Source organism: Heliangelus exortis, chromosome 10 (assembly GCF_036169615.1).
Source record: "Heliangelus exortis chromosome 10, bHelExo1.hap1, whole genome shotgun sequence".
In the NCBI taxonomy this organism is placed as follows: domain Eukaryota; kingdom Metazoa; phylum Chordata; class Aves; order Apodiformes; family Trochilidae; genus Heliangelus; species Heliangelus exortis.
The window spans coordinates 1,325,374-1,338,818 of record NC_092431.1 but is presented as its reverse complement, the minus strand read 5'-3'; the positions used below and the strand labels follow the sequence as shown (position 1 = coordinate 1,338,818).

At 54.7% G+C, this 13,445-nt stretch overlaps 1 protein-coding gene across 4 annotated transcripts in view; it reads left to right on the top strand.

Moving 5' to 3' along the window:
- The first annotated feature begins 2,201 nt into the window (after positions 1 to 2,201).
- The window catches only part of RAB11FIP5 (RAB11 family interacting protein 5), a 35,626-nt gene continuing 24,382 nt past the window's right edge, over positions 2,202 to 13,445 (top strand). For 3 of the 4 annotated variants that reach the window (XM_071753129.1, XM_071753128.1, XM_071753131.1), the window contains exons 1-2: positions 2,230 to 2,735; positions 12,917 to 13,356. In XM_071753129.1, the coding sequence (XP_071609230.1) occupies positions 2,353 to 2,735; positions 12,917 to 13,356 (823 nt within the window). In that variant the 5' untranslated portion in view covers positions 2,230 to 2,352. Of the gene's footprint in view, positions 2,736 to 12,916; positions 13,357 to 13,445 lie in introns of all 4 variants that reach the window. The other variant, XM_071753130.1, reaches the window with a different exon arrangement.

The window sequence follows — 13,445 nt, the reverse complement described above, 5'->3', positions numbered from 1 at the left end:
GCAGCCTCAAAGGTGACCCAGAGGGGAGACTGCACCCCCAAAAGGGACACTGCACCCCCAGAGGGGATGCAGCAACCCCAAAGGGGGATGCAGGGATCCCAGAGGGGATGGAGCAAAGCCCAAAGGGGACATGGGACCCCCAGAGGGGACAAGGGACACTGGAGCCCTAGAGGGGATGGAGCAAGGCCCAAAGGGGACATTGCACCCCCAAAGGGGACACTGCACCCCCAGAGGGGACACTGCACCCCCAGAAGGGATGCAGCACCCCCAAGGGGGACACAGGGATCCCAAAGGGGACACAGCAAAGCCCAAAGGGGACACTGCACTCCTAATGGGGACACTGCACCCCCAGAGGGGACACTGCACCCCCAAAAGGGACACAGGGAACCCAGAGGGGACACAACAAAGCCCAAAGGGGACATTGCACCCCTAAAGGGGACACTGCACCCCCAGAGGGGACACAGGGATCCCAAAGGGGACACAGCAAAGCCCAAAGGGGACACTGCACCCCTAAAGGGGACACAGAGAACCCAGAGGGGAGGTTACACCCTTAGAGGGGACACAGCACCCCCAGAAGGGATGCAGCACCCCCAAGGGGGACACAGGGATCCCAGAGGGGACACAACAAAGCCCAAAGGGGCCATTGCACCCCAAAAAGGGTCTGTGAGGCCCCTGCCATGCCCCGCAGCCCCGTCGGGTCACCCTGTGTCCCCGCGGCCGAGCGGAACGGACAAGTCCCGGTGCCCGGGGAAGGGACAGGGCAGGGGGGGGATGAATCCACCCCCAATCACCCCACCCGGGGGCCGGGGCCGCGTCCCGGAGATGGGAGCGATAGAGCAGAGCGGCCCGGGTCCCGGCCCTGACCCCAGCTGGCCCCGGACGTCCCTTATCGCGGCGACATCGCAGCCCCGGGGGCTTAGGTGGCCGAAACCAGCACCCAAAACGTGGGTCCCCGACCCGTCCCGGGTGGAATTTCAGCGTGACCTTGCTCGAGGGGCCGGGAAATGGCGGGTTTGGCGGTGATGAGGAGGAGGGGGGCTCCTTGCATCTTAATCAGGGTTGGGGGCTCGCTGGGGACACTCCTGTCGCGTCCCCCCGACCCGCTCGCAGCGTGGGAAACGCGTCGGAGGTTGGAAGGGAAGGTGGGGAATGGGGAAAATGGTGAGGAACGGGGAAAAAATGGTGAGGAACGGGAGGAGAGGGGCTTGGGGCTGCATCCTGCCCCGGAATGAGGAGGTGGGGAACGCGATCCCGTGTGGGGGAGTCCTAAAAACTGGGGGGGACACACAGGGGGCAAGGGACAGGCAGGGGGAGAGGGGAGGGGAGCGGCAGCGAGTGGGGAGGGCTGCGTGTGCGTGGCTGCGTGTGCGTGGTGGTGTTTGGGTGTGCGCGCTCATGGTTGCACGGGGATGGTGACGTTCGCACGCTCACGGTTGGTGATGTTTGCACGGGCACGGTTGCACGCGTGTGGCGGTGTCCGCACCTGTGCGCCCACGCGTGGCCACGCGTGCACGCTTGCGAATGCCCGGCTGCACCGCAGGTGCTCGTGCTTGCACTTGCACGGCTGCAGAGCACGCGCTTGCACGTGGATGCGAGCGGATGGTCACACGTGCTCGCCCGTGCACACGCCCGGCCCAGCAAATGTTTGCACACGCATGCACGTGGTTCACGCCCCCCTCCCAAATTATTCCGATATTCCGACCCCCCCCCCCAATGATACCACCCCCGGAAATTATTTCCCAAATTATCCCGCCCTTCCTCAATTATACCACCCCCCCCAGGTTATTCCCCGCCCGAATTATCCCGCCCCAAATTATTCCACACCTTCCCCCAGATTACCCCCCCCAAATTATCCCCCTCTCAAGTTATCCCCCCCTCAAGATATCTCCCCCAAATTATCAAACTATTCCACGCCCCCAAATGATTCCACCCCTCCAAATTATCCCCATCCTCGAGTTATCCCCCCCCAGATTACTCCCCTCCCCAATTATCGCCCTCCCCAATTATCCCCCCCCAAATTATCCCGCTCCCCTCTCTCCCCCCCAACCTAGCGGGATGTGGGCGTGGTCTCAGCCAACGGAGGCGTGGCCATAGCCCTCAAGGGGCGTGGTTTACACATGGGCGTGGTTTACACGAGAAAAGGGCGTGACTTACGAGTAGGCGGAGTTATACCCAGAAGGGGGCGTGGTCTCCCAGAGGAGGGGGCGGGGCTTGGGGCGGGGCGGGGCGGGCGGCGGCGGTCGCGCTGCGGCCCGGCTGCGGCAGGGGCGGCGGTGCCAGGCCCGGTCCCGGTCCGGTCCGGTTCGCTTGGGTTGGGTTGGATCCATCCCGGTTTTCCCCCAAGCTCCCAGCATGGCGCTGCTGCGGGCGGCCGCGCTCCCCGCCGAGGGTTCCCCGCCCCCGGCCTGGCTGCCCACACACGTCCAGGTGACGGTGGTTCGGGCCCGCGGGCTGCGCTGCAAGAGCGGCGGCGGCGGCAAAACCGGTACCAGCGACGCTTACACCATCATCCAACTGGGCCGGGAGAAGTACAGCACCTCGGTGGCCGAGAAGAGCAGCGGGAACCCCGAATGGCGGGAGGAATGCGCCTTCGAGCTGCCCCCCGAACTCGGAACCGCGGCCGGGCTGGTGCTCACCGTCATGCACCGGGCCCTGGTGGGAATGGACCGGTTCTTGGGCCAGGCCCTGGTACCGCTGGAACCCGCCCTGCAGCGGGGACGTGCGCCCGACGAGCGGTGAGTGCGGCCCGGACGGGAACGGAACCGGGGAGGTCCTGGGGGGGTCCCTGTGTGCCCCAGGGGGGTCTCATGGGGTCCCTGTGTGCCCCAGGGGGGATGTCACAGGGTCCCTGCATACCAGGATGGGTTTTATTGGGGTCCCTACATGTCCAGGATGGGTTTTATGGGGTCCCTGCCTGGCCAGGATGGGTGTTGTGGGGTCTCTACTTGTCCAGGAGGGGCATCATGAGGTCTTGGTGTGCTCCAGGGTGGGTGTCAGGGGTCCCTGTGTGCCCCAGGATGGGTCTCATGGGGTCCCTGTGTACCCCAGGATGGGTGCCATGGGTCCCTGTGTACCCCAGGATGGGTGCCATGGGTGTCAGGGGTCTCTGTGTGCCCCAACATGGGTGTCACAGGATCCCTGTGTACCCCAGGAAGGGCATTGCAGGATTTGGGGTCTTGCAAGGCCCATGGGTGCTGCAGGAAGGGCACCCCAGGGGGTTAGGATGTCATCTGGGATGTTGGTGTGGAGGGTGGGGTGGACTCAAGGTCCCTCAAACTCCACCCTGGAAGGCTCCAGGGGGTGCTGGGAGGTCCCTGCCCACCCTGGGAGGGTCCCTCTTGGGGACTGACCCTCCTGGGGAGCTGTGCCCCTGGTGCTTTGTCCTTGGGGGGGCTTTGCAGACCCCCCCAGCTTGGTGGTTCCCCCTGATTTGTGCTGCTGGGAAGGGTCCTGAGACCCCAAAATCCCAGCCCCACGTGCCCCCCCCCCCCTCCGTGGGGATGGATTTGCTGCTCTCCCTCCAGAAGGGTTTAGAACAACCATAATATTTTCTCTGCCTTTGCCAAGCAAGAGGAACTCAGGAATGTGGATGAAATTCCCTTAGGGGAGAAGTTGGGGGTTTGTTGTTTTATTTTTTTTTCTTGGGGGAGGGGGGAGGGCTGCTCTGTGCCTCTGGGGTTGTCCCAACCCTCAAACCCAACCCAACCATTTCCCTCTGGGGGAAGGAAGGGGTTTACTTTGCATCTGCAGCCCCAGGGGACCTCCTGCCTGCCCTGTTTTTTTTTTTTTTTGGGTGTTATTTTGGCACAGAGAGGAGGTGAAAGCCCTTCCCAACCTCCTCAGGAGTTATTCATAAATTGGGGGGGGGGTTGCCACAGCCCCACAAAAGGTTCCAGGATGCTGAGCCCATGGTCTCAAAGGTCTCAGTGTCAGGGGCTGTTAATCCCATGGGGCAATGTCCAGGGTGGTTGGACCCTGGCCCAGCTCTGGTTGCCCCAGTGGCAACCTGAGTGCAGCCCAGGGAGGGTTTGGGGGCTGCCAGACATGATGTGTGTGTGTGTCCCCCACCTCTTTTTGCTGTCTTCTCTCCCTCCCTGCCTGGGGCTTTGCTGCTGTAAGGAAATTTAACTTCCCCTCACCCCACTGAGGGCCCCAAAAAGTTCTTTTGGGGTTTTTCATCTTCCCCTGAGGGTGGAGGTGAGGAGGGATCTCACCCTACACCCCGAGCATCTCCATTTTCTCCAAACCCTGAGCTGGAAGGGGTCTGGAGGGTGGGTGGATGGGGGGGGCTGCAGCCTGGAAAGAGCTTTGTTTGGGGTTTTTTGGGGTTTTGGAGGGGATTTCAGATTGTTAGAGCACAGCCAGCCAGGTCAAAGAAGAGGTGGGGGGGTCCCTGGGTGAGCTCCCACCCAGTTTGTGACTTCAGGTTCAGCCCCTGTCACAAACAAACTTTGTTCAAGAGGAAATTTTAGTTCTAGATAAAAAAAAAAAAACAAAATAAAGCCAGGCTGCCCTGGGAGTGCAGCATGGAGCCCACCCAGGCCTGGGCACTGGAGATAACCAGCAGGGGAGGGTGTGTGAGTGGAGCCCTAAAACACTGGGTTTTAGGATCACATCTGACCCCAGAACAACCTCTGAAAATCTGAAGGGGTCTGCAAGAAAGCTGGGGTTGGGGTTTTGACATGGGGTGTGGGGAGAGGACGAGGGGAGATGGGTTAAAGCTTGGAGAGGGGAGATAGAGGTTGGGAATTTTGAGGAAATTATTGAATTTCAGGGTGGTGAGGACCTGAGACTGGTTGGATGGGGCTGGGAACAACCTGGGCTGTGGGAGGTGTCCCTGTCCATGCAGGGGGTGGGAATGGATGAGCTTTAAGATCCCAAACCATTCCATAATTCTGTGGTCATGGAGTGGGACCTCACTTAAAAGAAGGCCTCAGTTGTCAGGGCTTTGACCTTGCTCTCATTTTCCTGCTGATTTTTTTTTTGTTGTTGTTGTTGTTGCACGGAAACTTTACCCAGTGATGCTTGGGGTGGTTTTTTTTTATTTATATACTTGTTTTCATGGAAAATGTTCCCTCAAACTTGGATTCTCCTCCAGGAACCATCCCCCAGCATCCGGGGGGTGTTTAGGAGCTGCTTTGTTCAACCCAGTGTTCAGTCCAGGAAAAAATCCAACTCATGGATTTGCACAGGAGCAACCTGAGGGATCTCGTGGACTTTTTGGGCATCCTCAGGCTTGGGCCCAAGCTCCAAGGCTTGGGGTTGGCAAGCAAAACACCAGCACTGAGGATCTTTCTCACCTTTCCCACTTGAACCATGGAGTGCTCTGATTTTTCACCTTTTCCTGCCCTGCTTTGCACCTCCAGATCTTTCTCCAGCAGGAAAACCCTTGGCTGGGACCCTGCCTGGTGCTCCTGGTCCTCACCTCTCCCTCTTCCCATGTTTCTCTGTCCTGATTTCTTTATTTGGGGAGCCCTTGGCAGGATGAGACCTTGCAGTGAGAGGGTTGCAGGGGGGTGACCATCACCCTCTCCAAGCACAACCAGCTCCCAGCAGATCCAGCCCAGGCACACAGGGAGATGTCAGGGGTGCTCAGTCCCTGAAGAGGACAAAATAACCCCCATGGGATGCAGGGGGGTGACATCCTGAAGAGGACAAAATAACCCCTGCAGGGTTGGACCTTGGGCATGGCTGTGTTTGGGCCCAAAAGGACCTTGGGTTTGCTCTGAGGCTGATGGCAGAGAGGGGTGGTGGGCATCAGAGGTTGCCAGGCTGGGAAATTATCTCCTCATTGTCATTTTCTCCCCTCTCCTCCTTGGAAATCTCTTTTTTTTTGTTGTTGTTGCTTTTCTTTCCCTAAGCCCGTCCAGATGGGACAAGGTAAAGCTCAGAGCTTTCCAGAGTGAAGCTCCCCTGGCCCTGGACACCTCTGTGCTGCTGGGGCTCTGTCTCTGGAGGGCCAAACCCAAAGTGTTGGGTTGTGGGGATGCTGAGGGTGAGGGGACAGTGATGTGGCAGAGGAGCTGTGGTTCTGGCTCTGGTTGCTCCCTGCAGTGACTTGCAGATGCTTGCTGGCTGCTGCCTTGGGTCAGGAGCATCCGAGTGGCCCTGGGGCAGGGAAATGTGTCTGCAAGAGTGGTTCCCCATCTCACATCAGCCCAGTTCCCCAAATCTGCACTTCCCCTGGCTCCTTCCCCTTCCTCCCCAGCTGCTGGGGGGGTCTCAGCCTTCACCCAGGCAGCTGCAGCATCTTCCAGTTTCTTGGCTGGTTCACAGCTCAGAGGATGCAAAGCTTGGATGCTCTGGAGTGTGGGCAGATAAACACAGCTGAAGTGATCACTTCTCTGCCTCCTCTCCATTCATAAAAGTTTCATTCTCATTTTTTACAGCTCCTTCCATCTTCCCTCCCTTCTTCTTCCCACCTGCCCATCCTACACTGGAAAAGGGGAAGCCTCTCATCTTCTTCTCCTGCATAAATTTGGGATGAAGTCACCTCTCCCTGCTCCCTGTCCTGCTCCTTGGTGTCTGCCCTGCTCCTGAAGCTGTCCCCCTCCCCTCCCTGCTGTCACCCCCCTGCTTGCCTCTGCCAGGGCCATGGGGACACACTGAGGGGCAGCAGGGTGGGGGGGGCAGCCATCCCCTGTCCCCTCTGTGTATAGGGTGGGGAAGATCCAAGTCTGGGGGCTCAGGAGGTCAGGGCCACCCCAGTGTCCCCACATCCCAAGGGAAAGATCCAGGCAGGAGGCTCTGGTTGGGATGCAGGAGTAAGGATGGAATTTGTGCATGGAGCACTGAGGTTGGTGCAGGACATCTGGTTGGATTTGATGATCTGAAAAGGGTTTTTTCCATTCAGGATGAGTTGGTGGTGCTGAGCAGCACAGCCTGGGTGTGCCACAGCCACAGCCACCCCAGGGCTGGGCTTTGCCCTGGTTTTCAGCACCCCTTGCAGGATTGCCCTGCCAGGACCCACTGGAGTGCCAGCATCTCCCTTCCTGGGCTGCAGGTGATGGGACAAATCCTTCAGCAGGACATGGAGGTGGCAGAGCAGGGACAGCTTCTCTGTCCTGGGGCAAGAGGTGATGTCCAGGCCAGTGGTGGAGTCACCATCCCTGGAGGTCTTCAAACAACCTGGAGGTGTGGGACTTCAGGTCGTGGCTTGGTGGGGTTGGGTTGAAGGTTGGACCCGATGATCCTGGAGGTCTTTTCCAACCTTAATTCGTGGATCCTCTGCTCTGATTCTAAGTTCCTGAGGACCCATTTAGCCAGTGCTCTCCTGAGCAGCTGTGGCAGAGCTGGAAGCCATCAGAGGAGCAGGGTGGAGTTGCTTCATTAGCTGAATTATCTAACGAGCTGTGTGTGGGGGGGTTGTGCTCTGGTCAAGTTTCTTTCCCAGCACTTCCCAGAGGAACTTTTTTGGGGGGAGCTGAACTTCCTCCCACCTCAGCTTCTGAGGGAACCAGCCTGGGTTGATTTTCCAGCTGTGTTTTTAAGCAGCCTCCAGGGATCACCTTGCAGAGCATCCAAAACCAACACCAAACCAACCTACAGAGCAGAGCAGCTTCCTGGCACTGCCTGGGCTGGGGAAGTTCTGTCAAAAACATGAACCAGACAGAAAAAAAAAAACATTTAAAAAGCACAAAACTCCCCAGGGTTGGGTTGTTTTCCACCCTCTGCTTCCCACCTGGGGTGGGTGAGCTTCCTTCTGCTCCGGGTCTCTAAGGACCCTCCCAGGAAGCTCTCCTGAACCTTCTCCCCTTAAAGCACTGGGACCAGTCTGGGAGTGAAACTGGAGAAGTGTTGTTGAAGGTCCCCTGGGGTGTGTTGGACTGGTCTGTTGGGTTGAGGTATGGGCTGAGCTGGGGGGCAGGTGGGGATCTCTTGGGGACCCCAACTGGACCCATAGGAGGGGAAGGGTGGTCCCCCTGGGAATGATCCATGTTTTCCCTGGAACTGGGGCAGGATGGTGCCCTGATGGTGGGCACAGCAGCTCTGAGTGCTGCATGTCCTGCCTTGCTTCCCTCATCCCACCCTGCTGTCACCCCCTGGAGTGACAATCCCAACCCAACCTAATGAGCTGGGATCACTGGGGGGGGTAGGGGGGATTTTGGGATGCCCACCCATGGGGCTTGGGGCTTTGTGCCTGGTTTTGTGCTGAAGGAGTTGCTTGGCCAGGAGGGGGGTGGTGGAAGGGACAAAATGACAAAGCCTGGGGTCAGTCTCCCCTGGGACCCCCTCCCCATGGGCACCATTCCTGTTCTGGAAGGGAAGGATGGCTCCACATCTCCCTGCTCATCCCAAGACCTTGGTTTCCCATCCCAAGAGGTGCTGGGGCAGCCCAGGGTCCAGTGGGGAGGAGAAACTGCTCCAGCATCCTCCTCCTGGGGCTCAGGTACCCACCACCAGCTTTCTGGGGGCTCCCCATGCCCCTCCTGAATCCTCACTTGCAACCCCATAGAGGACAAAGAGCTGGGGTGGTGTGAACCAAGCACTGACCCTGAGCAAATCCAGAGTGTCAGCATCTTCCCTGGGGTCCTTTTCCTGAACAAACATCTCCTTCCCTCTTGTTTCCACGCCAGGGTTTTATCTTTATTTATTTTTTTTTCCTTTTTCCCCTTTGCTCAGCACTTTTGGGCAAGCTTTTGGGTCGGGCCAGGAGGGCTCAGCTCTGTTCTCCTTCCCTCCCTTGCTGCTCCCACCCATCCTGACAAGAGAGAGAGAAAAATAATAATGAAATTAAATGAAATGCTGGGAGTTTTGCTGTTTGGGTTTTTTTTTTTTTTTTTTTCCCCAAACCTGCTTTTTTGCCAGCCTGGCTCTCCCCCTTCTCCTTGGCTCTCCGTGGAGGAGCTGAGTGGGAGGAGAGAGGAATCCTGCCCAGGGAAGGGTTGCTCTGAAGCTGTCTTGGAGAGGCCTTTGGGATGTGCTGCTGAAACACCGTGACCTAAATGAGCTGCTGGAGCTCTGGGGGGGGCTGGGAACCTCTCCCCATCCATCCTTGCTCCTGAGCAGCCTTCAGGATGGGAGCTTCCAAACCCCCATGGAGCAGCATCTCCTGATCCCCCAGGAGCTGCCCCAGAGCTCGGGGTGATCTCCAGCTGCTTCCCCTTTTTTGGGGACTTTTCAGTTTGAGGTTTTCTCTCCCTTCCTTATCTGCTGGGGTGGTTTTTCTACTTCCTTCACCCCACCCCCTCCGTGGGCATCCCGTGGGAGGATGGGGCCTGGGGGGATGCAGAGGATCTGGACCTGGGGGCTAGAAGAGGGAAGAATAAAAGGGTTTTTTTGTTTGTTTTGGTTTTTTTAATTAATATTTTATTTTATTTATTATTATTTTATTTTTTATTTTATTTATTTTTTTATTGTTTTGTTTTCTTTTTTCTTTTTTCTTTTTTCTTTTTTCTTTTTTCTTTTTTCTCTTTTCTCTTTTCTCTCTTTTCTCTTTTCTCTCTTTTCTCTTTTCTCTTTTCTCTTTTCTCTTTTCTCTTTTCTCTTTTCTCTTTTCTCTTTTCTCTTTTCTCTTTTCTCTTTTCTCTTTTCTCTTTTCTCTTTTCTCTTTTCTCTTTTCTCTTTTCTCTTTTCTCTTTTCTCTTTTCTCTTTTCTCTTTTCTCTTTTCTCTTTTCTTTTCTTTTTTTCTTTTCTTTTCTGGACCCAAGTTGGTGGCTCCATCCTCAAGAGATTCCTCCTGAATTCCTCTGAGGAGCAGAACCTTGCAGTCCTCAGCCCAGCACCTCTCCCAGAATGGGACTGATGGAATCCCAGGATGGGTTGGGTTGGAAAGGACCTTTGGGACCACCCAGTTCCATCCCCTGGATGGGGCAGGGACACCTCCCCCCAGCCCAGGGAGCTCCAAGCCCCAAATGATCCCAACCTTGCCTTGAAAGGATCCATTCTGAGTCACTGGTTCTTCAATATTTCAACTGAACACAAAGAATTGTCATTTTAAAAAAAAAAAAAAAACAGGCTCACAGCAACCTAAATTCAGAGCTGTGAAGCTGGGCTGGGACTTGAAACCTCCTGCCACATCCCAGCCCTTTGCACCTCCTGTTTCCACTGGAGCTGATTCATAAAAAAAGGAAAAAAAACCCAACAAAACCCAACATGGAACGACTCAGTCCTCCCAAACACTCCCCTGATGCCATAAACTCAGCCTAAAAATAACCCTGTTGCCTGTTTGAGGTGTAGCCCCGACTGCTGATGAGGTTTGGGGAACCAAAAATAGTTCCTTAATCCAGCACAAGCACTTCTAAGTTTGTTTTTTTATTTTTCCTTTCTTTTCACAGCAGACCAGGTTTGAGGGTTTGGTTTTTTTCCGTTTTTTTAATTTAAAAAAAACCTCATTTTTTTAACAACGACACAAAGGAGAAAAAAAAAAACCCTACTCATGGTTCTTTTTTGTTGGTTTGTTTTTTTTAAATTTTCCTGCTCAGTGATTCACCCCCCCCCAAAAAAAAAAAAAAAAAAAAATCCCCTCCCAGCTGGCAGGCTGCTGCAGCCCTTCCCTCCTGAACTTCTGCCAGACCTTCCATCAAACTGAGCAGCAGCACTGATGTGCTGGGGCTGCAGCCTCTTCCCAGCAGCTTTTTCCTCACTGCTCCTACAGGAAGAATCCTCCTGAGTCATCTGATCCTGCTTCAGATCCTGATCCTGCTCCTGATCTTCTCCTGATCCTGATTCAGATCCTGATCCTCTTCTGTTTCTGATGCCGATCCTGATCCTGTCCTGATCCTCTCCTGATCCTTATCCTGTCCTGATCCTGATCCTGATCCTGATCCTTATCCTGTCCTGATCCTGATCCTGATCCTGATCCTGATCCTCTCCTGTTCCTGATGCTGATCCTGATCCTGTCCTGATCCTCTCCTGATCCTTATCCTGTCCTGATTCAGATCCTGATCCTGATCCTCTCCTGTTCCTGATGCTGATGCTGATCCTGATCCTGATCCTGATCCTGATCCTCTCCTGATCCTGATCCTGATCCTGATCCTGATCCTCTCCTGTTCCTGATGCTGATCCTGATCCTCTCCTGATCCTGATCCTTATCCTGTTTCCTGCCAGCAGCATCTTGGGTGTCTCTTGGCAGCCCAGGACCCAGGACTCACTGTCAGGGATTTGTACTGATTTTTAATTTTCTTTTTATTTATTTATTTATGTATTTATTTACATGTTTTATTTATCTATCTATCTATCCATCTATTTATTTATTTAATTTTATTTTTTCCCCCTTTGTGCCTGAATATTTCCAAGCTTGAAGCCTGCCTACTGGAAATACTCAAGCCTGGAGCCTGGCTACATAAAATTTCCAAGCTTGAAGCCTGGCTACTGAAAATTTCCAAGCTTAGATCCTGGCTACTGAAAATTTGGCAGTGCTATTCCCATGGCAGGGGGCTAAGCAAGCAATAGGGATGGGAATGGATTCTCCTGGGGTTGGTGCCCAGGTCTGTGCCCATCACCCTCCCTGCTGGCCCCTGCGTGGTGTGAGGAAGGACCTGGGTGCTTCCAGCTGTGTCCTCATGGGGTTTGTGCCCCATCCCCAGGCACAGTGTGGGCTCTTCCCAAGCTTTTTCCTTCATCCCAGATGAAATAACTCCCCCAGCAGCCATCCTGGAGCTCCCAGAGGACACGGTGTAAGGTTTGTCCTCACCCTGGTGACAGTGTGGTCACACCCAGCTCCATCCCATTGCATTTCCTCATTTCCTTCCCTTTTTTTAATTTTTTTTTTTTTTTTTAGGGGGGTGGTGGTTGTTTTTCCTTTTGTTCTTTTCAGTGACTTCACTTTCCCAGTGAGTGTCAAAGCAGCACCAGCATTTTTATTTGCTGGGCAATCCTTAACCTGGGGCTGGGAAGTTCTTCCACCTCCCCTGGCTGCTCGTTTCACCTGTGAAGCAAATCCTGAGGATTTGTTGGAGGGATGGAGGGATGGAGGGATGGATAAAGGGATGGATGGATAGATGGATGGATGGATAGAAGGATGGATGGAGGGATGGATAAAAGGATGGATGGATGGATGGATGGATGGATGGATGGATGGATGGATGGATAAAAGGATGGATGGATGGATGGATGGATGGATGGATGGATGGATGGATGGATGGATGGATGGAGGGATGGAGGGATGGATGGATGGAGGGATGGATGGATGGATGGAGGGATGGAGGGATGGATAAAGGGATGGATGGATGGATGGATGGATGGATGGAGGGATGGATGGATGGAGGGATGGATAGAGGGATGGATGGATGGATAAAAGGATGGATGGATAAAAGGATGGATGGATGGATAAAAGGATGGATGGAGGGATGGATAAAAGGATGGATAGATGGATAGATGGATGTGGTGCATCCTCCACCACCACATCAGATCATGGATCCCACATCAGGCTGGAGAGTGTCTGCCAGCTGTGGGAATGCAGATTATTTCCCCACAATCCAGTCAGTGGGGTGGCTTGGGTGATGTTGGTGCTGCACACCCCCTCCTCCTGCCCAGAAGCTGCTCCTGGGATGCAGCATCCTCTAAACACCCAGTGCAAGGACACTTCTAGGCAACCTGCAGCACCTTTATTTGGGGTGAGGCACAGAAGGTCTGGCAGAAAATTGTTGTAATGGAGGGTGTTGAGTGCCTGAGTCATTCTGGAGCTGTCTCTGCCTCGAAAGGATCCGTTCTGAGTCACTCTTGAATATTTCAACTGTGAGCACAAAGAATTGTCTTTTTTTTTTTAAAAAAACCACAGGCTCACAGCAACCTATCAACTGAGAGTGCCCAAACTTGGCCACCACAACTTCCCCCTGGCTCAAGAGTGTCTCTGACTCAGGGCTTGGGTGGTGACTTCTGGGCTGCTTGTGCCACCTCCGCATCCTCCTGGGGGTCTGTCTGGCTTGTGGCTTTTAGGAATGACCTTTCCTTTTGTCCCCTGTCCCATTCCAGGTGGCACAAGCTCCACTCCAAAGCCGGGAAGAAGGAGAAGGAGCGTGGTGAGATCCTGGTGAGCATTCAGTTCACAAGGCACAGCCTGACCGCCAGCATGTTTGACCTCTCCATGAAGGACAAACCCCGCTCGCCCTTTGGGAAGCTGAAGGACAAGGTGAAAGGCAAGAAGAAATATGACTTGGAGTCAGCTTCTGCCATCATCCCCAGCAGCATGGGGGCCCTGGATGTGGAGGATGACTACGAGCTGGGGGGCAAGAAGTCCAAGGTCAAAGGTTTCTTCCTGAAGAGCAAACTCCGTAAATCCTCCCTGACTCAATCCAACACCTCCCTGGGCTCTGACAGCACCATCTCCTCTGCCAGCCTGAGCTTGGCTGCAAATGTCCCTGAGATGACCAAATCCCCCAGCAGACACAGCAGCCTGTCCACAGAACGTTCTGGTAAGAGGATCACACTTTTAATCCCCACTCCCACCCACCCCCCTCACTTTTTTTTTATTTTTTTATTTCTCTTTCTCCCCCTTCTTTTC